Below are 25,917 nucleotides of genomic sequence, written 5' to 3' on the forward strand. Positions count from 1 at the left end.
CACACTGACATCCATAAATCTGCCTCTGTAGTCCACCAGTGGCTGCATAACAATGGAGTAGGAGCCTTTGCAAGTTTACGTACTCAGGTACTCCTTGAGGAGGGCAAAGGAGTCCCATCAATGGCCTGGCGCAATTAGGAAACCCCATTCACTGAAAGCCAGCAATTACCTCTGGAATAGCTTTAATGCCTACCTCCTCAGGGTAAACCACATGCCTCATTGCCTCAGAAGCCTCAGCCCCCCACTCTACTCTCCATCAACTTTCCAACCCCAACTGGCTGGCAACAGATCCTCCTCTTCCTCCTGCTGCTCCATCAGGAAATCCATCAGGTAGCTTTCGTGAAACAGAAAACACCACCAATGTGTCCACCAGCGCTTCATGGATGCTCTGCCAGTTTCCTGACACTGGAGTAAACGTGCAAGCAAGAGAAGTTCATGAAAAGGCACCTCCTCCATGTTGTTGGCTCTTGTAGCTTGGAGAGCACAGACCAAAATGACGGGTTGGCAGGCTGTGTTGGAGGCTGTTCAAACTTCCTGCAACATGCAGGGCAGGCAGTAAAGTTTTCCCACAGTGCACCACGGTCCTAGGGCTAGACTGGGGGTGAGGGGGTGCTAGGGACTCTGGGATATGGTTACTTTGACTGGAGTCTGCGCACTGTGGTGTGATTGCCAGAGCCCCAGAGCTCTAAGGTAAGAAAACCCTTAAAATAGGGTTTAATTACAATGTAGATGCTCAAAGCCCAGGGTTCCCCCCAACATGGATCAGTGGACTCAAGTCCCACTAACCCTGAACTTACATCGCCGTGTAGACATACCCTTAGGGAGACACGGTGGGTGAGGTAATATCTTTTATTGGACCAACTTCTTTTGGCGAGAGAGACGAGCATACACAGAGCTCTCTCTCAGTCTGGAAAACATACTCATTGTCACAGCTAAATACAAGGTGGAACAGATTATTTAACGTAAGTAGTTAACACATTTCAAAAGGATCATTCAAGATGAAGTGGCCAGTTAACAATTTTCCCATCATAGGGGAGCAAGGAAGGGAGGGAGAGGGGGGGGAAAAAGGCAGCTGGAAGGGAAGAGGAGTTGTTAGTGGGTTATAGATGGCTGTAATAAACCATATACCCAGTATCTCTATTCAGTCCATGCTTTTTAGTGTCTAGCAACGTTATGAATTTAAGCTCCCAGACTCGTCTTTCAAAGGTGTGCAGATTTCCTCTAAGAATGAGGACTGAGAGGTGAGATATAGAGAACAGTCACTTTGTGAAGTGTTCATCTACAGGTGATAGGCTGTTTTTGTCTTATTTTCTTGTATGAGTTCATTCAAAAGCATAGTGATTGTCTGATTTCACCCACAGAGTTATTATTGGGGCATTTATTGAGGTACACCACATTTGTCATAGACATGTGTACAACCTATGGATCTTGAAAGGTGTGCTGATTGTCATAGCAATGGAAATATGTCTACAGGTTTTGCATCTGTTGTTCTGGCAGAATTTGGTGCTGCTTTGAATTGGTGTCCCCCAGTCTGTGGGGAGCAAGCTCATCATTAGACACAAGGAGAGAGCTGGTGGCCTCTGGCAGTTAGAGGTTTAGGGTCGCCCCAAGCATGGGGTTGCGTCCCTGACCATCTTGTCTAATAGATGGATGCAGGGGCATTGGAACAATTTTCATGGTGGGGGTGCTGAAAGTGGAAACCATGTACCTGCACCTCTAGTTCCAGCACCCCTGGATGTATGTGGAGGACAAAACTGTACATTCACATGAAGAACCAGGCATTTCTTTATAAGGGAGATAATGAAAAAACAAAAGGCATTCCAGCTATTATCTTTACATATTATGAGACTTCAGTAAAGTCTTGTGGATAGTGGATAGGGAGGAAAAGCTGTGGAATACCATGACATCATCCCGGACAGTGAATATATTGAAAGAGCAATATCTTGTGACTAAAGACTTCTTAAAACTTCTAGGAGAGACACCTGCTGAGTAAATCAAAGGTCCCTATGCTGTCTGCCTCAAGGATGCTATCTGTCCCCGGTCTTAAATATGGTACAATGTGCTAAGGAAGGAGTAAGAGAGATGGTTTTGAAGGAAAATCGTATAGAGAGTTAGGGATACTCAACATGCGTCATCCCAATAATACTATATAAATGAGTGAGACAGGGCTGCACAAAAACAGAAGGACTTATGAACAGGAACGAAAACTATTGCCTAAACTATTCTTCATTTGATCTAGTATCCCAAGGCAGAGACAGCTATGAGGTTACAGGAAATGGAGAACTCACATGATGAAATTACAGTAGGAAAGGCTAAACATCAAAATTAACAGAGTGAGGACAAAGGCTTCATGTGAGGCTCTGGGGGCAGGGGAGAGTAGCAAAAAATGCTCCCACCTTTCCCAATCCCCAGAAGTACTGGTCCTGCCACGGAGAAAACAGAATAGCAAATCACTACCGCTACACTACATGGCGGAAGTGATTAGCGGAAGATTTTGTGTGCCCCCCTGGACAGTCTCTGAAAACAGTGGAATACAAAAGGTTAGGCCCCAGGGAACCCCTGGAGTGCTTTTTAAGGTAACTTCCGGAACAGAGGTTTAAGACTGCCTTGGTGTCTCTTTCCCCACTAGAGAGGTTCTTTTGCCTTCTTGTAAGCAGGGCAGGCTGATTTTGTCTGTCACAGCACCCAAAAGCCACCTCTGCCCCTGAAGAAGAGCTTCTCCCCTCATTCAGGCAAGCAAGGGAGCTCTGGAAATCAACTCCAGCCATTATCGTGCTCTGCTGAGGTAGTTGAGGCTTCTCTTCGTGAGAAAGCAGAAAAGTGGCTTTAGGACAGTGTGGGACAGCTGCATGGCAAGAGACCCAGCTGAGGAAGATACTTCCCCACCTCATTTTCATCTCTTTGGTCTCTTCTTCTCAAGGGAAGAATGGCACCAGCCAAAGTCATGGAGGTCACCTTCTTCTGTGCTGCATTTAGTAAGGTAGGGATTAAACCACAGAAGGAGGGAAGGTAGCCTAGAGAGAGGGAAAATCCTGGATGAAGATCAACAGATAGGATGATAGCCAGAGTGAGTGAAGAGGGGGAACCCAGCCCCTGAATGGTTTCCAGCGGAGACATAGAAAAGCTTCTTTAGTGTATAGGGCATTTTAAATTGTTCATGTGTGTAAGGAACTTATTGAGGGAAACCCAAATTCAAAGACATGAGCTTTACATGACAGAATATAAGGCTAAGCAGCAGACCATGTCAGGTACTCCAGGTCAGAGACTATCCTTGTCCTGAAGAGCTAAACAAACAAGACAAAAGGTAGGAGAAAGAAGGTACTATCATCTCCATTTTATACCAGTTAATGAAGGCACAGAGGAATTTGGTGATTTACCCAAGACCACACAAGAAATCTGTACAGAGCCAGGGACTGAAGTTCTGGTCCAGGGTCTTAATGAGAAAACCACCCCTGCTCTCTTTTACTTGTGAAATTTCTTCCATTAGAAGAAGGTATCAATGTCATCGTTAGTTTGTTACACTATCAATGAGAGAGTGCACCAATCCTTTTGTTTGAAGAAATCTCACCCCATTCTCCAGCCACTTGAGGCTGGTTTAAAATTAGAAATATTAGCATGACCACACCAAGGCTTTGAGACTAACTAGGCTTTCAAAATAACTACATACCAAAATAGTAGCAGGGTCAGAGGGCTTGGTTAGCAAGGAAGGATGTTTATATTTAGTCAGTGCCATATTTGAAGATTTAATTTTGAGGTAAGTTTACTGCTGAACTTAAAGGCTCTGAAACTTGAAAGCAGTAAGTTGTGCCAGAAACTCTGTGGTGTGGGATGCACATTCCTTCCAAATCTCAAGAGGACAACCACGAAACCGGCATTTAAACATTAAGCATGCTTATTGGCAAAGGACAGAGTATTTAATCCTAGTTCTCTCTCCAACTTTAACATTTGCTCTGACCCAATAGAAACAAATTAGCTTTGTAACAAGAAGGGAATTCCATTCTAAACCATACAGATGTAATCAGCCTCACAAAGACAAGAGAGTTTAAGCCTGAAATCAGATGGTGATAAACAGGAGGAGTTAATTACGTATATTAAAAAAGGATCAGATGAAAGAGATACATAAGGCTGCAGATGTTTATACAGCAAGAAAATAGGAAGCACACACAATGCTGCTGTAATTGCTGTTTATACAGACATATTTCTCAGCTGCTGCTTAGCTTTTCAAATGCCAGAATGCTTCCAAGTTAGTGGCTTATTTTGATTTGCAGAGCGTGCTAAAGAAAAGGGCTGGCGCATGATCTTTAAACCACAGACAAATATTTGACAACTCATTCTGACAGACCTACCCGCTTTAGGGGCCCCACCACTGCACTGACCCCCTTCCAGTTTCCTAGGGCTGGACAGCTGCTCCGTCAAAAGCTAGTGAAAACCACTCCCCGGGGCAACCACAAGGTTGCCCAAGAGTAATGCACAGCATTCCCAGCCCAAAAGCTGGACTCTGCTCCCAAGTACACCACACCACCACTGAATTGATGAGCTGGCAGAAATCACATACTATATCTGTAGTGCTACAGCAACTTATATGGCCACACAAACAACTGTGAGGCACAGGACTGTGTATAAGCAACTCTTTTTCAGTAGTAAATATAGGCTTGTGGAGAGTTTGGGCCTGAAGAATCTATTCTTAGAGCATCTGCATAAGCCATTCTAAACACCGGCCCAGCAAACTTTCCTATATATTGTCATTGGTTATGCATAGCTCAGCTGATCCCAGCTGCTTAAATCTTCACTATTATTGACATTAACACATAACTAGTTGGCCCAAGTGAAGTTTAAAAACCTAACTATTTTGAATGGTCATGTCTACACGATACATGGTTTATTGATAAAAGCACAGGAAGAGACAGGAAAGCCGAACGTCTCCAGTAGGTGCAAGCACAGATGTGCAACGCCAGCACAAATGCATTACTGAGATTGTCACTCACCCAATTCACTGTTGTCATCCACCAAGATAATTTCATGAAGGAGATATGCTGGAGTGCGATCCAGTACGCTATGTACTGTCCGAAGCAAAGCAGAAAATGCTTCGTTATAGAAACAGATAACTATGCTGGCAAACGGTAAATCAGAAGGGTAGGACTTTTCTCTGCACCTACAAACAAAAGACACACTTATGTTCAATGTACATCTGTACAGGACTGCACCTCCTGACAAAGCTCCATAAACAGCAACACTAATATTGTATTAGAAATTGTTCTCTTACATTTCAGTGTTACGCTCAGGGCATGTCTACACTATAAACTTAAGCCAACCTAGGTTAGGTCAACTTACAGCCACCACGGTAATTACTGCAGTGGCTCATGTCCACACTGCCCTCCTTCTGTCAGTGGTGCACATCCTCACCAGGAGCACTTCCACCAACTTAAGAGGGGCAGCTTGGGGGGCTGAGAGCCAGAGCTCTCAGCTCCATGTGCAGCTCCCCACCAGGAGCCCAGCTTCCCCTGCCCCCCCCTCCCCCCCGACATCTTGACTCTGCACCGGGCTCCAGGTGCAGAGCTCCCCACCAGACACAGCCATGCTCCCAGTGTGGAGCAGGGAGCCGAGAGCCTGGGGGAGGGTAGCCAGGCTCCTGGCAGGGAGATCCGTGACCGGAGTCTGGTTGGCTGCTGTGCTCCCAGTGGGGAGCCAAGAGCCTGGGCAGCAGCCCAGATCAGAGTGGCAGCAGCCAGGCTAGGAGCAGGGAGTCAGGAAGGCAGCAGGGCTCCCTGTGGGGAGCTGGGAGCCTGGGTGGCAGCCTGAGCTGGAAGTCTGGGTGGCAGCCCTGCTTTAGGGCAGAGACAGGCTGGGGAGCTGGGAGCCAGCTTTCTTGTCAATTTCATGGCTCCACTGGAGCCGTGAACTTGACAAGAATGACAGCCAATAGAGGTATGTAACCTAGCATCTACACAGACATTGTGTCACCCTAACTACACTGACATAAGCCCTGCGCCTCTCATGGACGATGTGGTTATGTCGTCAGTGCAGTAGGGTGTTTACATCGGCGGGAGCAAGGCTGTAGAGTGTACAGTTAGTGGATAACGTAAACTGCCTTACATCAGCCTAACTCTGTAGTATAGACCAGGCCTAAGGCATGTTCATTAACATAATACTTAAGTTAGGGCTCAACAAAGTATAGAGTAGCCTCATACCTACAGTTCACACATACAATGCTAAAGGGTCAGATTCCTAACACATAGTAGTTAGAGCAGGCACTGAAAGTCTTGCAGCAAAAATATGAGGACTTTTATCTGTCTATTTCAAATTCTCTCCCTGATGTCTACAAATCTGATACGATACAAGGTAAATTGTCAATACTGGCATTTGAGAGGGGATCAAGTGGTAGCAAAAATCTCTGGACCTAAAATGCAACTGTGGTTACGTCAAGAAGCCTATTCACTTGAATTCAAGTGGATTCAGCTCTGGGAGGGATATGCGCTTTTGTGCAACAACTATGGCCCATTACATTTACACACAATTGAGCAACCACAACAAAAACGAAAGTTACACCATGATTTGGAGCGGGGGGCACGCCTGGGGCATTCAGATGGTTGCTTTACTCTATCTAAGTGTAACAGAGTAGAGAAAATTTGTGCTTTTGAAGAGAAAGTCACTAGATAGACAGCACTATTTTCCGGACATCAAGAAGTGACCCTATTTAAAGACAGCTTTTCTCACCTTCCCAACCTTTATCAGCATGCAGCAATGTGGCTTAGTATATAAAGACAGAGTACTCTGCCATTCTTAGGCTCCATCAAACCTTCAAACACTCATTAACTTGAATGTTTAAACTTTAAGGGTCTGATTTTCAAGGTACTGAACACAACAATTTGTAACACCTTCAATGGGAGTTGGAGTGCTCTGTGTGTCTGAAAAAAGAAAAATCAAGCTACAAACGTTGTTCTAGAATACTTAGACTCATAAGGTCTATAATTAGGAAGATGGAAGAGGCATGTAGGTCATCTAGCCCTGCCTGGAATCAGGAAGATTGCTCTCCTACAGTGTATTTCTGAAAGCTTTCTCCCCCTCAACCCCCCACCTATATTTCAGTTACTATTTGATACCTCTTGGATCTAATAAAATAGCTTTCTGTGAATCCTAGTGCTCATTAAGTTTGTATCAGTAAATTTACACCCAATTTAGGTTTTTAATTAAACACGTTTAAGTCCAATTAAAAACCTTAACATTGTACTGGTGCATGAGACACAAAATGTGAATTAAAAAAAAGTGAAATTAGCAGTCAGTCATTTACATTCACCACACTGCTTACCTTTTTGCTATTCACTCCAACAGAATAAATGGAAAAACATATATTAGATTTTAAAAATGAAAGCATTTTTAAAGAACCCAGTATGTAATTAATACTACAGGTACAGAATTTTGGGGGTTTTCCCCATAATATCATCCCTTTAAAATTAACAGTTCAGAGTACACCTGCACAGAATATATGTATGCACTATACAAACTTCTCTATGCTCAATATCTCTCTGTCCTCACTTGAAATATCCCCGATAGTCCATTAATGGAGATCTCGAGCGCACACTGATCACCACATAGAATCAATCTCACCATTAGTTGGTTATTTGTCCATTACATAAAACAAACACAGAGAGGCTCTGTGTTATATCAATTAGGGATCATCTAACCCACTCCACTACCCCTAAGTGATCGGGCAACAAAATGGCAAATTGAATTTAATGTGGATAAATGTAAAGTAATGCACATTGGAAAAATAACACCAACTATACATACAATATGATGGGGGCTAATTTAGCTACAACTAATCAGGAAAGAGATCTTGGAGTCATCGTGGATAGTTCTCTGAAGACGTCCACGCAGTGTGCAGCGGCAGTCAAAAAAGCAAACACGATGTTAGGAATCATTAAAAAAGGGATAGAGAATAAGACGGAGAATATCTTATTGCCCTTATATAAATCCATGGTACACCAACATCTTGAATACTGCGTACAGATGTGGTCTCATCTCAAAAAAGATCAACTGGCATGGGGGTGGGGGAGGGGGGAGAGGGAGAGCTCAGTGGTTTGAGCATTAGCCTGCTAAACCCAGGGTTGTGAGTTCAATCCTTGAGGGGGCCATTTAGGGATCTGGGGCAAAAATTGGGGATTGGTCCTGCTTTGATCAGGAAGTTGGACTAGATGATCTCCTGAGGTCCCTTCCAACTCTGATATTCTAAGGGCAACTAAAATGATTAGGGGTTTGGAACAGGTCCCATGTGAGGAGAGATTAAAGAGATTAGGACTTTTCAGCTTGGAAAAGAGGAGATTAAGGGGGGGATATGATAGAGATATATAAAATCATGAGTGGTGTGGAGAAAGTGAATAAGGAAAAGTTATTTACTTGTTCCCATAATATAAGAACTAGGGGCCACCAAATGAAATTAATGGGTAGCAAGTTTAAAACAAATAAAAGGAAGTTCTTCTTCACTCAGCGCACAGTCAACCTGTCAAACTCCTTGCCTGAGGAGGTTGTGAAGACTAGGACTATAACAGGGTTTAAAAAAGAACTGGATAAATTCATGGAAGTTAAGTCCATTAATGGCTATTAGCCAGGATGGGTAAGGAATGGTGTCCCTAGCCTCTGTTTGTCAGAGAGTGAAGACAGATCACTTGATCGTTACCTGTTGGGTTCACTCCCTCTGGGGCACCTGGCATTGGCCACTGTTGGCAGACAGGATACTGGTCAGACCAAAGGTCCATCCCGCCCCAGTATGGACATTCTTATGTACCCTACATTTGAAGTTAGGTCTCTGGGGTGACCACCGGATGGCTTCTCATATTTAAATTGAGCATGATACTTTCTAACCAATCAGCTTCTCCATCTAACATCTGACTGAGAAAATAATTTCTACTTTAACCCTTTGATCCATTCAGCTGAGTGTCATTAGCTTGTAAAGATTCTACTGTATATGTATTTATTTGCAGACATATTGTATTTTAAAATCCAAATTCAAAAAGACTTCTGTGTGGTAGAGTAGGTAGATATATGGTTTGTGTAGGTGATCTTAAAATTACATACACGCACTGTCTTAACATAGCGTTAGTCTGACTTTCTCATGTGACCTGTTCAATAGAGATTTTCCAATTATGTACCATTATTATCCCATTTCCGTTTGCCTCTTGAGATCCACTTCTGAACGGTATTCAATAAAGCAAACCCTCCGAATTAAAAGAATAACCTGAAGCCATCTGGGTGCAAGTATTAAAGGACTGGAAATCTGCCTTCAGTGGTAACTGATATGTTGAAAGCAAAATGTAATAGATGTGTAACGGCCAAATGTTTAATTTCAGTCTCATTATTTAGTATACTGGACCCTTCAAAACGTAACATTATATTTATAGAGCAAATGGTATAAAGGACATACTTTGCATCCCTTGTATCTGGCACCTCCCTGTGGTATCCCAAACGGTTGCTGATAAGCATATTGAAGGCATGCTTCTGATAGCCCAAGTCTCTCACCTCCTGATCGTGTTCATTAAAAATCATGCCTATAATAGAAACATATCAAAATCAGTTCATTGGGTCAAAAATGTCCTCTGGCAGTGATCAAGTACTGAAATGGAGTGTTTAACTCATGCATAGTTTTCACAATCTGCCTTTACAAATCATATTTTAACCAGTTTTCAAAGCACATTTCTGTATGAATATTTCAATTTCTACCCCAGTAATAGGTTAAGTCTATGAACAGCCATTATAGGTGTAATAAAAATAGACTGTATGTGAATGGAGCATAATATCCCCCAAAGAGTGATGGCCCCATTGTGCTTATTTCGTATTCCCCACACATTCCTTCCCCCTAAAAACCTCATTCTTAACCTCAGTATAAAACACAGGTGTTAACACCCAACCAGCCAGCCAGATCTAGCCCACTTGATGCATAACCTGGTACCCATGGCAGATTAAGCTTCTTCAAAGTGTATGTTTCTATTTAAACACAGTAAGTTTCTAGCCCTTGTGGTGCTAGAAAATCCAACCAAGCATGGCCCTAGCGCAGTGCAGTTTCATGAGACTCCAGAGAGAGAAAAACAATAGCTATCAAAGAAGCCTGATCTACCATCATTCATCTCACCTGAGATGTTGAGACTCAAGCCTCAGAACGACAACTTCAGTAGCAACAGAGTTGACTATTTCTTCGCTGATTATCTTAGCGGAAACATCAATTTTCACTGAGTGCAGTGGGAAGGTAGAGGCAGCCATCCAGTTTCGAAAAGCATGCTAGTGTAAGCAGCCAAATTCTGCAATGTCATTCTTTCTGTCCCTGACTCTGTGCCTCGGGCCAAAAACAATTTAAACTCTACTGTTCTAGGGTCCCAAAGTCACTGAGTTCTGTTGTACTCATTGAGACATTTCACTCAACCCTTGGTACAAGCCCTGAAGTACTGGAATAAATGGCTTCATTTATTTTTCCCCCCTTATTCAACATGTCAAGGGTCTGACGAACCAATAAGCAAGGAAACCCTAAATTCATCTTCTGCAATATACCCAACAGATTACTTTGCTTTGGAGAGCTGTGCAAAATCCAGGTGACCTAGAGCAATGACAGCCTCAGCATGTCCATGGAGGTGGTATGATCAGAAATAAAAGGGGCAAAATAGAAGGAGAAATGCAAGCTGTGGAAATGTTTTTGGAAGGGGAAAGACAACAAGATCTCCCTATTTCCCTTCATAGCACAGATGTCACATGACTGACTGTGACATGGTAATGGGATTTACACCAAGGGACATGTAACAGTGATTCTCCCGAGGGCGCATACTTGGCCCTCCCTCTAACAAGCAATGCACCAACGTGACTGCCATGCATGTTGTCTGCACTGGGGTTTTTAGCCTCAAGAGCAGCAATACCAATGTCGCAGCAGTGGCTCACACCCCTATGGTAGAGGTTTGAAACCATGGGAAGCTACATCAGTGGAAGCCACAGTTTACACCAACGCAATCTGTCTCCATGGGGTTTGCACTGACTGTGGGTTTTATCCACCAGGTTAACTGCAATGTGACAAGCCATTAGTCACAGAGGTTAGAAATGTGACTATTAATAGGTGTTACTTTCCCTTCCTTGTTCAGCAGTAGCCACAAAAGCAGTGGCACAAACCCTTCCTTGGAGTTACACATCTGACCTTAGCAATGATTTTGTCTGTCCAGAGCAGTGGTGGGCAACCTGCGGCCTGTGGGCCACACGCAGCCCGTCAGGGTAATCCGCTGGTGGGCCGGGAGACAGTTTGTTTACATTGACCGTCCGCAGGCACAGCTGCCCGCAGCTTCCCAACTCTGGTCCAGAGGCTCTAAGCTCAGTCATACTTGCATCCTCTGGATTACAGCAAGCACTACTGCCATTGAGTCTGCTCAACTGATCCGCTTTAAGGACCACATGCTTGAAAACTTCATGCCAAATTGCACTGTTTTTTGTTCTACAGACTGCCCTCACACAAGTGTCTATACTTTTTTTTCCCCCTCTCTAAACAGAGTCAAACTCGTAAATATTATTTAAGATGGACTGGAAGAGCTGCATGCAGGCTAACAACGTGCGTGCGAAGTGCCTGACAAATTCCAGTCCAAACAACAGCTCTAAGTCCTTGGAAAATGAGGTTTGCAATGGAAACATCAACAAACCCTTTACTATAGCAGTGTTGTGTGTGTTTCATACATTTATAAGAAAAAAATATAGATTACCCTACCAGATGACATTTTGTTCTCAGCTATAATATGCCAAATGGTTTTTTTAACTTTACAGCCTAGCATATTTATCACTTCTCCAGACTGGACAGACAGGAAACCCTTCCCTATAACACTAGATTTAATTCTAACAGAGGCCCAGCTGTCTCCCAAATTTTCATATAGGACTTGTCCTGCAATAGAACACATTTGGCTTTCACCCGTCCAGCTAGTCTTTGAGTTTCAAGATCAAAGAGATTTTCTGTTGCAACTTTCCAGTTCATTTCCTGGCAAGCAGTGAATACTTGGAAAGAGATGGTCACCTCTGGACTATGCAGCAATTAGCAGCTGTTGGTAATACAGCAAACTGATAAGAATTTGCGTGCCCTGTGGCATCACAAGTTGGCAGTTAAATTCTGGAAGGTGTTTCACCTTCTATCGATCAAATAAGCCTCTGAGCAAGTTTACGCTTACATTTTGGTAAGCTTTTTCTTAAGCTCCATAAAACTCTCCGACAGCTGACGCCGTACTGACATTTTACTGAAGAAGAGTGTAGGGAGTTTTAGCCAGCACTGCCAGTATTAAATTCAGGACTAGATAAAATATATTCTGTATTATACTTCCAACGGAAATAGCTAAGACACCAATAGAGTGACTTGCGCTAGCTTCTTCCAGTTCAATGGCCAGTTTTCAGTTCAAAATGCCACACTCTTCTAAGTAGTGCCAATGAAGTCAACAGACATATTTGCCTGAATAAAGCAAGCAAAATTTGACCCTGTCAAATGAATAAACCCATCATCTTAACTTTTTCCAGTCTAGTTTGTAGATCATTTTATACTTCTATGATACATGGATAGCAAACATAGGCCTCATACTATCACCATGCAAACTACATTTTAAATCTTTTATACTGAAAAAAGATGAACTGAGTTTCTCTGCAGCCTCTAAAATTTCACACATATTTAGTCCAATCCCTCTCAGAGTAAATCATCAACATGACGCACACAAATGCTACCAGTGGCAAGGTGGTATATCAAAGTTTGTACCCTTGATGTTAAAGTTCAGAAGTTCTGTTTTAGCATTTTATGTATCAAAGTTGAAAATATTTTAGAATAAAGGCTAGACTGCAACATTTTGGATTAAAAAAATACATATTGTAAAAGAATAAACTAAGTCTACTTTGAAACCAAGAGAAACACCAGGATCAATATTTTAATAAATAAATATTCTCTGAGTATAAAAATTTTCCTTGGACACATTTAAAGTCTTATGATCTCACTTCTACTGATTTAACTAAAGGTGTGTTTATGTGTGCGTGTATGTCATTGATAATGAAGATGACCAAGCCCACTTACCCATTTCAGGGGAGAGCTCCATGTCTCCCTTCCCTGGGTCCTGTGCATGATTTCCAAATGGATTCCCTATACTGCTGTCTTTCCGTTGTGGTTCAGGTACGCGAACTTGATCCCGAGTGAAACGGGGATAGAATTTTTTAGGAAGTGGCTTTTGAGGTTCCAGCCCCTTGACGGGCACATTCTTGAAAGATTGGGTCTCTTCGCTGAAGTTGAAATAAACAAACAGCAGAAGTGTCCAAGTCACAGATGTGAAAAGGCACCCATAGCAGAAATAGCGAAGCGTGACACTTCCCATTGTAGACCTAGCATTGTTGATGGCCCATTCTCAATTCCCTGAAAGAGAATCAAACACACACAGAATTGAGGCCTCCATCTGTTAAGACTCTTCTGCAGACTTGTACATGAGTAACTAAATTCTAAATGCTAACTTTTCATAAATGCTATTTTAAACCTATGCTCTATATTTTAATTTTATGTTTAAGCATTATATCTTTCTCCCCTCCCACCCACATATCAAAATACTTAGGGCCCCAGACTGCTTAGTACTGTATATCTTCAGATACAAGGCTAAAGACCCAGATAGTCTTTATTTCACTTTCACCAGATAGTACTGGGTGAAATATTAACAGCATGTTCTTTCAAGTTGTGGGACAGTTTACTGGTGTCCACAATACAGCAGTCACAAAGTGTTTGTATTACTCTTATTACTTATAACAACACATAATATTCTGTTTTCCAAAGAGACAGGAAAGGAGACATGTAGGCTAGGGAAAGGATAAGAAAAGAGAAAAAACACATGAAAACTCAAGCAAGGAGGGAGGTGACAGTTCCAGAGGGGATGGGGGAGTAACTTTTAAGGAAGGATCTCAGAAACGCCTCCAAGATCCACGCATCAAACTCACTCCTCCTCTGTGGAAGGGAAGGGAGTTAAAAGGCACCTTGCTGAGACCGCCTTCCCATTTGCGAGAATCCCAAAAGACACTCTGCAATGTCAGGATCCGTGCAGGAGGCGAGAAAGGACAGGGCTAGCTAGAGGCTGGGAATTGACCTATGTTATGTGGGGCAGTGGAGGGAGACGTTCACCGTACCCTAGCTGGCCCTGAGTAGTTTACCAGGGAAAGGTAAAAGGCTGGGCTCTATTACCTTCTCTGCAGAGCCCTCTCTGTGACAGGAGTGCCCCAGGTCTCCAGAAGAGTCCCTAGCAGTGAGACTAAATTGGCACTGGCTTTCTGCAGACCCTTGAATATCCTTCCAGGTTTTGGGATGGATTCCCCAGTCAAGTCCACATCTGGTAAAAAGCTCCGCAATGGAACTGGAAGGGAGCAGAGCAGCCCAGAGTTTTATTCTAATCAATCACCCACAAATGTGATTTCCCGGAGACGTATCGACAACTGTTATCAGAACTGAACACCACAGCACTGAGGATGGTGGATGGAACTGAAATAGACGGTACTGGTGACTGCGTTTTATTTACAGTTGACATGAGAATTAGTTAAACTCAAAAAGTGTATCTTGTCAAAACTAAGGTCCAAGAAATCACATAATACCCCAAATGGAAAACTGGCCCTGAGAAATTTATTGATTAGGTGTTTCTGGCAGCTATCAGGTAGATTTACTGGTTTGTTTTGAGGGATGGGAGGAGAAAGGTAATTAAGAACTCCTTCTAACGTAGAGTTAACCAGAAAAATCTGGAATAGTCTTTCAGAGTTAAACTTGATCTAAACCAATAAACCAAGATACCCAATTCTTTCTACAGCTATAAATGTAGATATCATCCACTTGCTTTTTTGGGTGGGGTTACGGGTGAGGTTGGGGTTGGGTCTATTTTCAAGTGTCCATGGGTTTTAAAGAAGTAAGATTTGTCAAAGGATCAGAAATCACCAAAAAAACCTCTTCAGCTGAATCTGGCAAAGAACAAATCAGAACAAGAGATAGCAGCTACAACCTCTTCCAAACACTTTATGAATACTGATTATCCCTTACACTTACAACATCTCTGTGAGGTAGACAGAAATTATTCCCTTGTTACAAATTGGAAACTAATAGAGATTAAGCCTATGGTCATGCTCCCACTGAAGTTTACAGCAAAAATCCCACTGCCTTCAAAAGTGTAATATTGGGCCCCAAGTGACTTGGCTAACACCACAAAGCATCACAGTTAATCAAACTCAGGAGTTCCTCAGGTCAGACCATGCCACTCCTTCATTTGTTAAAATTCTTCGAACAAAAAATATTTGCCTGCTATTCTTACTAGGTGAAATTCATCCCTGTGCGAAGTGCCAGCCTATGAAGCACTTAAGCCCAATGACTTAATTGGGATTTAAATGGAGCCTAAGTCTTGTGCTGGCCCTCTGCACACAGGTGTAATGCACACATTGTCAATCAGCAAAAAGAAAAGGAGGACTTGTGGCACCTTAGAGACTAACAAATTTATTAGAGCATAAGCTTTCGTGAGCTACAGCTCACTTCATCATATGCATACAGTGGAAAATACAATGGGGAAATTTTATATACACAGAGAACATGAAACAATGGCGTTACCATACACACTGTAACGAGAGTGATCACGTAAGGTGAGCTATTACCAGCAGGAAAGGAAAAAAAAAAACAAAACACCTTTTGTAGTGATAATCAAGGTGGGCCATTTCCAGCAGTTGACAATTGTCAATGAGGAACCTTCTCCAATGCTCTAAAAAGGAATGCTGCTGCTGAGCTGTTCCTTTAGAGCCAATGAAAGTAGCCAGACACTAAACAAAAGTTTGGGATTTCTGAATCATTTCTTCACCCATTCTAGCTGGCTTAGTACTTTAACTACACCATGGCTCCAAAGCATCTGCCTCAAATCTCCCACTCCCTGTGCTAATGAAGGTCAAGGATGTTGCCAAGGTGAATCTAAACTCAGAGAAGCATGGGAGGTTGCCAAGGAGCAAAAAGATTAGATGAACAGCTACAGCCTCTCACGACAACAGTATTTCTTGCTGACTGATCTGTAGACTGTTCAAGCTCATCCGCACTACAGGAAGATCTGTGCACTAGCCAGTTTTTCTGCATGTGGGCAGTGGAATGAGGTCTGTTTTAAGACTTTATCTAGCCTAAAAAACTGCTCTCTAGCGAACGTTAGAGCTGTTTCCTCACTGGCAACGAAAAGGCACCATCCTAACATAACCCCACCACACGCACACAAAACACTGGCTGATCTAGTTCTTTTTTGCAGCATAGATATGCCCTTTCTGACCATTGCAGAGAAGACCAGTAATCACTCTGTTCTAACAGAGAATGGGCATTTTATTTCACAGACATCTAAAAGGAATCAGGGCTTCAATTAGGAGGGAAGGAAATAAGTTATTGCCACAGTGAAGAGAACCTCATGGCTCCCCAGCAGGAAAGCATTTGTCCAGAGGCTAGCATGGTGAGAGAAAGCAGACCTGCCAGGTACTATATCACATGAATACAAATTTAATATGCAACATTCCACCTGTTCCTTGTTGAGATGTAGTTGTCCCTCTCCCCCTCAATCCCACTGGTTTATGCCATGTTGTACACGACATATGAAGTATGAAATATAAATCATGGATTCACTAAGATCCAGAAGAGCAGATCCTTTCAATAACTTGCTATTTAACCAAAACATTCAGTGACACCTTGGCAGAAAGCGTAGAAGGACTATTTATTTTCCTTAAGTTCCCATTTCTGTGGCAATATTTTGTTTGGGATTTGGGGAGGGGGTTACCATGTCTTTACAAATAACACACAACTATAAAAGCTCATCAGGCTTATTAATGAATCTTAATTGCAAGCAGAGCATCTTGAGCTGGAACACTCAGGCCTTGTCTATACTTGGGATTTCAACCAGTAGTCAGCCACTGGGATACCTGCACCTGTGCAAATAAAATAAACAGCTATAAAAGCTACAGTGCAGCTTACCTGGGTTTCAAGCAAGAGAAGGCTACTCGGGTGCACACTAACAGAGAGAAGTGAGGTCTGTGACTACTGAAAGGAGGCACTAGGTTTGGACTCCTGGCCAAAACCTGTCCCTCTCAATTTCCTCTCCTCCCACTGCATCCTCTTTAATTGTAGTCTGTGATGGAGTGTATACTGAGAGCTTCATTAACCCACTGATTGTACCTGGAGGGTGGACCATTCCTAATTAAAGATGAAACTCAGCTGGGACGGAACTGGATGTTGCCATAAAGGCAGGAAGCCTGAAGCAGAAGATGGTTATAAGGAGAGAAAGAAGAACTTTATAACTGCTCTCTTAACAGAGAAACAGGAAGGAGCAGGAGTGGACACACAGAGGGTTGTGATGGAACTGGCCAGAGCTGGGATACCTTGCTGGGCAGATGGCTTGTACGGGGCCCTGAGGTAAAGGGGAAGAACCAGCTCACCCAGGGAGAGGCTGAACACAGAGTAGGAAAGCGTTCCTGGAGTAGCAGGGTAGGAGTTGCAGGCAGAAGGACCCGAGGAGTCGAACAGTGGAAGGAGTCTGCTTGTAAGAGCCCTGACAAAGACTTGCAGTGGATTAGGAACACAGCCAAGGGCAGGAACCAGACCTCCAGGGAGAAGCCTTGGGAGGCATTGCTTATTACAAGAGCCCAGAAAGAAGCTAAGGAGAAGGCCTGACAAAAAGAGTAATGACAGGAAGAAGTCCAGGGAGGCAGCAGCAGCAAGGAGTCTAATGGAGCACACCTTGCCTGTTCATTACAGGACTGGAATCCAGAGGGGAAGGAGGGTCTGGGTTCCCCTACCAGCCACTAGAAAAAGTGGTATGAAAACATCTCTGATGTAAGTTGATATGGATTTTTGAAAGGCTTTAGGCAGAGAGAGTAAGGACCATGGGGCCCAGAGTGAGGGGCCAAAAACTGATGATAGATTGTTGGACTTCTTTTGGAGAAACAAAGTCCAAGACATGAGGAGTGGAAATATAGCATGACCTGACTAGAGAAGCAAGAAGAGGCAGACCAGCACAGAACCAGAGTAATTAACCACTGGAACATTTTACCAAGGGTCATAGTTAAGGTTACGTTTTAGTCACCGGTATTTTTAATAAAAGTCATGGACAGGTCATGGGCCATAAACAAAAATTCACGGGCCCGTGACCTGCCCATGACTTTTACTAAAAATACCTACCATGACTAAAACTTGGGCGGGAGTGCTCTGGGGGGGTGGTCCGGGGGCACTGCAAGTGCTGGGGGGAGGGGCCAGCCTGCGGCACGGGACCCCCCTGCTCGTGATGAGGGGCCGGGCCGCAGGCCCCCCGCTGGTGCTGGGGGAGAGGGAGGAGGGGCCATGCTGCGGTGGTGCTGGGGGCGGGGCCTGGGCTGCAGCGCAGGACCCCTGCTGGTGCTGGTGGAGAGGGGGCCAGGACCCCCACTGGTGCTGGGAGGTTGGCAGGGCTCCCTACCCAACTCTGCATCCCTGCAGCTCCTAGGCAGGGGCTGAGCCCCCTCCTACACACCCAAACTGCTACTGCTGGCCACTGCAAATTCATGGAGGTCAGGGAAAGTCACGGAATCCACAACTTCTGTGACAGACTCGCAGCCTTAGCCATAGTGGATTCTCCATCACTGAAAATTTTTACATCAAAATAAAAAATTGCTCTAAAAATTTGGGGGAGTTCAATGGCCTGTGTCATACAGGAGGTCAAACTACATGATCACAATGGTCCCTTCTGGCCTTGGAGTCTATGAACTGTCAACAGACCACACTAGTGAAAAAAGAGCTGCTACACCACACCCCACCACAAGGAAGCAGATGCTATACCCAAGGCCAGCCACAGGGGGGTGTGCCAGCAGGGAGTCAACTCTTCTGTACGGTCCCAGTCCCAGCTCATAACAGGAACATGGCATGAAATCTAGAAGCAGCTTTTGCCTGACGACCAAGCCAGCAGGGAAGTGAGAGAGGCAGGGAGCTGAGGAGACTCACCTGGAAAGTCTCTCTCCTTAGAATTTTCAACTCCCCTCTGAGACCCAAGAACACTAAAAGATCAACCACCAGGACAATATATTAAGGAGTTGGCAGATACCTTCCTCCAAGTCCTAGCTCTCCAGATGCAAGCACAGAAAGAATTCTGCTTTGCCCCACCTTTCTCTCTCTCTCACATACACACACCCAAGTGCAACCACATCAACCCATACACAACGGTATTCCAGTGGCTCCTCATTCATTTCAGGCTCCAGCTCAAAGTTTTTTTTTAAAATCCTCCATGGGTTTGTTTCAGTTGATTTCATAGACCGGGGGGGGCGGGGGGGGGGGAATCCTCAGCTTATGCCTGATGTCATTTGGTCCACAGTCTTTATCTACCCCACTCCCTGCTCATCTAGCATAGCACGGGCTTCTTCCCTCTCTATGCACAATATAGTTACTTTCTGCAGGAGCTTTTCCCTTCCATCTCTCTTCACTTCTCTAGGTCTGACACGTTACAGCGTTAGGGTGGAAATTGATTTTAAGAGTTCACTGATCAGATTGATAGATACATCCCTTCAGCTATGCGTGTATGGAATGTAATACATGCAATGTCACTCCTTTGTGGTGCATGACATCTTAGGTGTCCAAGGAAATACCGTTCCTCTTCCAGCTGACCTCCCGAAACAGGATTCTGAAGCTCAGGCATTACGTTGTTCTGAGCCAACAAGCTGCTTGTGAGTCCAGAAGACATAAAGAAGGATTTGTCTCTCAGACTACTTACTGTTCCTGCCCCAAGGCATTACCAGCCTTGTCAGCATACAGGGCAGGCTGCATTGAGAACCTGGCTGTTGAACATTTAAGGTCAGTGCAGGACACTGGTAAACAAGTGATAGTAAAATTCCAGATCACAAAATTTAACACAACTTGAGCGGTTAATGGCCCAGAAGTTTAGATAGCTAGATATTAATGCTAGCACAGCTAGTACGCTCACATAGTTAAAGCCTAACCACTTAATGTAAAGAAGCACAAGGCCATTAACTAGGCAATACATTTAACTGACACTATGTCCTCACTACACAGCTTTTAGCAACATGGCTGTCTTGTTACAGCCATGCCGCTAAAAGTCACACAGTGTAGCCGCTGTTTGTCGGCTCTCCTGCTGACAAAAAACTTCGACCCGCAACGAGTGGTGTTTGCGTTGTCGGCAGGAGAGCGCTCCTGCCAACAACGCACTGTTCACACTGGCACTTGTCATGGCAAAACTTGTCTTTCGGGGGGGGGGGGGGGGGGGGGGAGGGGGACAGAGCGGGGGGAGGGTAACACCGCTGAAAGACAAAAGTTTTGTCGTTCAAGTGCCAGTGTAGACACAATCTTACTGAGGAGAACCAGGGATCATCTATGCCAGTGCTTCTCAAGCTATCTGATATGCGGGGGACCGGCAATTTTTTTTTTCCCAATGTGTGCGCAGACCGGCAGCCGAGGGCTCGCAGACCGGCACCAGTCCACGGACCACCATTTTGAGTAGCACTGATCTATGCTACAAATATAAACAATGAGGCAGAACCCAACTGCCCCCACGTTGGCCAGTAAGACGACATGGTTCAAGCATAGTTCCATTTCCTCAGTGGTTCAGAAGCCAAATGAGCAATCAACATTACCCAAACGGGCCACAGTGGTGTGAATTCATTGTTTCATTTACTATAGTACCATTCATATTTAAACAGTATGACAAGGCAATATTTAGTTTTTATATATGTATATTATTCTCATAGCAAATAAGTTAATAACTTAATGCAAGTTGATACTTAAATTGGTTAATAACATAGTAAAAGCATCCTGATTGGTTAATAATTAAATCAAAGAGCCACAGGAAACACATTAAAGAGCCACTTGCAGCTCACAAGCCGCAGTCTGAGTATCACTGGTGTAAACAGTATCTTAACCAAGTGCAAGTTCAGAGATGCAGTAAAGATGCCATCTGGAATACATAAATCCATGCTTGAAACATGTCAGGGAAAACTGTTCCATAATAAGGTGCCCAAAGGGTTGTAACAGTGTAGCATAGCCTGTGCATGATGCTGCCATAATATTTTTCCCTATCATTACTAAAGGATATAGGTGCCAACACATGAATGCTCAAAAGGACCTTAAATACACAATTAACCCTATTTTCTTCCAGAAGATGTATATGCTGGAAGAACATTCAGGATGAACACAAGACAAAAAAAAACCCTAGCATTTTTTCCCTCATATACAACATAAAATTCATAATAAATATTAATTTGTACCTATAACACCTTTCAGGGGACGCAAAGCAGTGGCCCCTCTCGCAGGGCTGCCAGCAGCAGTTGGGCCCTACCCCCTCTCCGAGACACAAATGCTGGAGGTGCAGGCAACTGGTGAATTCCCCACTTTCGGGGGGGTAGGGGAGACAGGCTTTGGCCACAGGGCTTTGGGCTCCGTCCACACAGTGGCAGGCTCTGGTTCCAGGCTCCAGCCCCAGGCTCACCATCCCTGCCGTCAGCACTGAGCCCCGCTGCCTCCCTGCCCACCTCCCCATCCAGGGCTTAATCTGTCCCAGGGCTTGCTGGGGCTGAACAGGTCTGCTGTGAAAAGTGATATTAGCAAACATACAAATATCACTTTTCACAGCAGAAGACTTACCAGATAGTCTTAGGAGTCTTAGGAGAAATAAAAGTCTTAGGAGAAATAAAAAAAGTATAACCAAAAAAGCAAAAGAAACAACAACAAAAGACAAGAACATGCAAAATGCCTTATTTGTGTTTCTATTCTGTTTAGGTCCAGTAAAGAATAGAGACAACTGTAAATTATTTTTATTACGGAGTCTGAAAATACCCTACATAAATAAATTACAATGATTTGGATAGGTATGTGTGCATATTTATTTGTTTTTTCTAAAGTTAATTAAGTATTTTAGGAAAAATTGTCAGTGCGGCCACCAGTAAGAGTTAAAAAAGAAAAGGAGGACTTGTGGCACCTTAGAGATTTACAAATTTATTTGGGCATAAGCTTTTGTGGGCTAAAACCCACTTCATCAGATGCATGCAGTGCAAAATACAGTAGGAAGATATGGTGGCCATACTCTGAGGCCACCAAAAAGTTTGTTGTGAGAACCCCTGGTCTAGGGACCACAGTCACAGACCAGGACCCCACTTTGCTAAGCACTGTACAAACACATAAGAAAAGGCTGTCTCTGTGACAAGCTTACTATCAATTTTGCAAATAGGGAAACCACACCACAGATTTAAGATTGACTAGCTCCTTGAAATCTAGCCACGGTGGGGGGGGGGGGTGTAGTTTAGAGCACTATTTTGAGCATTTAAAATCAAATATTGCTTTTAAAAAAATTTCCCCCCTCTCACTGCTGTGTACAGAGACCCCACTAAGTGCCCACTACTTGGCATGAGATCTGAATCAATCGTCGAAACATTAATCAGACAATGATAATTCACATGTAACCAAACAGCTGAGCATTGGCCATTCCCCACAGCAAGTAACTGATGCAGCTTAAAGGTTAAATGCTGAATTGACGCATTAGCCTTTAATCTTTTTAGCAAAACACTATAAATAAAGAGACTGCATTTCACAATACTGTATTTTGGCTTACAGTAAGGGATGGTTAGCTGATCTTTAACTAGTCATTGCTTAAATGCCAACATGCATTTGGATTAGCCTCAAACATTTAGTAAACATTCTTCATCACTTAATGTTTAATCACTGTGCCCTGAGGTTCTGTCAGAGGTCAGCTTGACCTCACATTGTTGAAATACAAGTCAGAATTATTTGAGAAAAATCTTAACACAGCTTTCAGGTTCTCCAAGTAGAGCTTTCCTTAGAAAACCACCATCGCCACCAATTCTCCTGTAAAGTTGCCTTTGTACTGTATCTGTTTTAAGTGAAGAAACAAGACAGATCTTTAAAAAGAAAAGGACTACTTGTGGCAGCTTAGAGACTAACAAATTTATTTGATCATAAGCTGTAGTTCACAAAAATAAATAAATTTGTTAGTCTCTAAGGTGCCACAAGTACTCCTTTTCTTTTTGCGGATACAGACTAACACGGCTGCTACTCTGAAGACAGATCTTTGTGTATCCTTAGCACTTAATCAGTAAATTACTAAAAAGTTGCCAAGACAGTATTACTGTAGTTTTCTGTGGGAGGAATGTGATATCTCTGCAAGTTCTTATATAGCAGGGATTCTCAAACTGGGGATCAGGACCCCCCAGTGGGTCGCAAGGTTATTACATGGGGGGGGTCGCAAGCTGTCAGCCTCCACCCCAAACCCCCCTTTGCATCCAGCATTTATAATGGAGTTAAATATATTTTTAGAAGTGTTTTTAATTTATAAGGGTGGTCACACTCAGAGGCTTGCTACGTGAAAGGGGTCACCAGTACAAAAGTTTGAGAACTACTGTTCTATAGGGTCCTGGCTAAAACTTTTAAAAGACATGTCACTTTATCTTCTTGGATTTTTATATTCTAAATTTGTTAGTAATTTTCTAGCTCCTAATGTTTGTCCTTTGGTGGTAGCAAATACTTTCAAAAAAAGTAGTTTTTCCCCTATTTCCAATCTCCCCAATTTTATCATCTCCATGAATTTTTCAACCAAACAGAGTTAACAGCATATTGAACAGGAGTCACATGGCGGGGGGAGGGGGGGTGGAGAAATATTGCTACTCCCCCAATCCACTCATGACACAAAAATGAAGATAAAAAGGAGTGCTTGTGGTACCTTAGAGACTAACAAATTTATCAGAGCATAAGCTTTCATGAGCTACAGCTCACTTCATCAGATGTCACTCACAGCAAATTGTGTATTTTATGATGAGGGCTCTCTTCTCCACGCTTTAATAGGATGTTGTTAGCAATGTTGACAATATAAATTATCTTCATTAGGCTTCACACTTAATACAGTAAGATGAAAAAATCGTTCATACCTCTGAGACCTATTGGTTCAGGTTGCCTGCAGACTCCAGCAGGCTCCAGTTTATATTGAATTCACATTGTGAAGGTTTTCTTTGCAGCACAAAGGCTAGACACACATTTTTAAATGAAAGCTTAAGATTCTAGAGCACAAGAAACTGGTAATCAAGAATCAACCCAATCTGACTCCTTAATAATCAATTTCCACTGGCTCATTTACAGTACAAAATGACATCCACTCATCAGTATGACTTACTGAGGAGGCTTTTCTTACATTTGTCAAATGTGGGGCCTACTGCAGTTTAATTACTGCCATTATAGAAGAGAAGGCAGACTACTGTACATTGTGAATCAGATGGCTATTTTGTGACATGCAGTAGGTATGCAGTAACAACTCTTACATAATGCTTTTCATCAGGGCGTTTCGAAGTTCTTAACACAGCAAGTATCATTGTCCCCAATTTACAGGTAGGGGAACTGAGCTGGAAATCATTCAATGTCCAACACGTGCAGGAGCTAATAATCAGCTGTGAATAGTTTAGAAGAGGGCTCTAAAATAACTCTAAAAGGATAAAGACACCCACTTCCACACAACAAGAGTGCCCCAAAGCCTGCCATTCAGTATGTGAACACAACTCTTCTTCATTTAGATCGGGGTGGGCAAACTACGGCCCGGGTCCACAACAGGCCCTTCAAATGTTTTAATCTGGCCCTCAAGCTCCTGCCAGGGAGCAGGGTCGGAGGCCTGATCCGCATGACTCCTGGAAGCAGCAGCATGTCCCCTCTCTGGCTCCTACGCGTAGGGGCAGCCAGGGGGCTCTACACACTGTCCCCGCCCCAAGCACCGCCCCCGCAGCTCCCATTGGCCAGCAAACCAGGCCATTGGGAACTGAGAGGGCCGCAGCTGCAGACAGGGCAGTGCACAGAATCACCTGACCACACTTCCGCATAGAAGCCAGAGGGGGGACATGCCGCTACTTCCAGGAGCTGCTTGAGGTAAGCGCCACCCGGAGCCTGCACCCCAACCTCCTCGTCCCAGCCCTGATCCCACTCCCACCCTCCAAACCCCTCGGTCTCGCCCTCCTACACCCTATAGCCCTCACCCCCCCATCTGCACCCCAATCCCCTGCCCCAGCCCAGTGCCCCCTCCCGCATCCTGAACTCTTCATTTCTGGCCCCACCCCAGAACCCGCACCCCCAACCGGAGCCCTCACCCCCTCCCACACCCCGACCCCCAGTTTTGTGAGCATTCATGGCCGACCATAACATTTCCATAGCCGAATATGGCCCTCAGACCAAAAAGTTTGCCCATCCCTAATTTAGATGATGTATGTCTAGAAAAAGCAGATTTGAAAGGCCTGGAAAATAACTTATGACCTTATTTGCAGAGATGCTGAGCACCTGGAGCTCCCACTGTAGCCAATGACAGCTGCAGATACCCATCTTCCAACACCTGAAGTAGATTATATGTATCATTGTTAATAATACTCCATCTTTTTTCAGTCAGATGCTCTCAAAGCACTTTACAGATATCAGTCAACTTAGCATCACAACAGATATTAACCCTCCTTTACAGATAGGGAAATGGGCATTGAGATTTGCTGCCTGATTTTTAGACACGCTGAGCACCTGTAACGCCCTGTGAAGAGCTATCCTTCTTGAAGTCAATGAGAGCTGCAGATACTCAGATCCTCTAAAAAGAAAAGGAGTACTTGTGGCACCTTAGAGACTAACCAACTTATTTGAGCATAAGCTTTCGTGAGCTACAGCTCACTTCATCTTCAGCTGTAGCTCACGAAAGCTTATGCTCAAATAAGTTGGTTAGTACTTGTGGCACCTTAGAGACTCCTTTTCTTTTTGCGAATACAGACTAACACGGCTGTTACTCTGAAACCTGTCAGATCCTCTAAAAGCCCATGTTGTCTTGCCTAAGGTCACACAAATCTCCGGGAGAGCCAGGAACAGAACCCAGACTCCCCATCTCTCAATCTAACACTGTTACCACAAAACTA

The 25,917-nt window shown here is 43.8% G+C and overlaps 1 protein-coding gene across 11 annotated transcripts in view; it reads right to left on the reverse strand.

Moving 5' to 3' along the window:
• GALNT11 (polypeptide N-acetylgalactosaminyltransferase 11) overlaps positions 1-25,917 on the reverse strand; it is a 107,167-nt gene that overhangs the window by 67,158 nt on the left and 14,092 nt on the right. For 10 of the 11 annotated variants that reach the window (XR_005224092.2, XR_006289127.1, XM_037891122.2 and 7 more), the window contains 3 exons: positions 13,058-13,390; positions 9,419-9,542; positions 4,986-5,152 (listed from right to left, as the gene is read on the reverse strand). Coding sequence is in view for 9 of the 11 variants with exons in the window: in XM_037891122.2 (XP_037747050.1) it covers positions 4,986-5,152; positions 9,419-9,542; positions 13,058-13,352 (586 nt within the window). In the remaining 2 variants the exon portion in view is untranslated. Of the gene's footprint in view, positions 1-4,985; positions 5,153-9,418; positions 9,543-13,057; positions 13,391-14,200; positions 14,370-25,917 lie in introns of all 11 variants that reach the window. The other variant, XM_043541590.1, reaches the window with a different exon arrangement.

The sequence above is a fragment of the Chelonia mydas genome, chromosome 2, assembly GCF_015237465.2.
Source record: "Chelonia mydas isolate rCheMyd1 chromosome 2, rCheMyd1.pri.v2, whole genome shotgun sequence".
Lineage (NCBI taxonomy): Eukaryota > Metazoa > Chordata > Testudines > Cheloniidae > Chelonia > Chelonia mydas.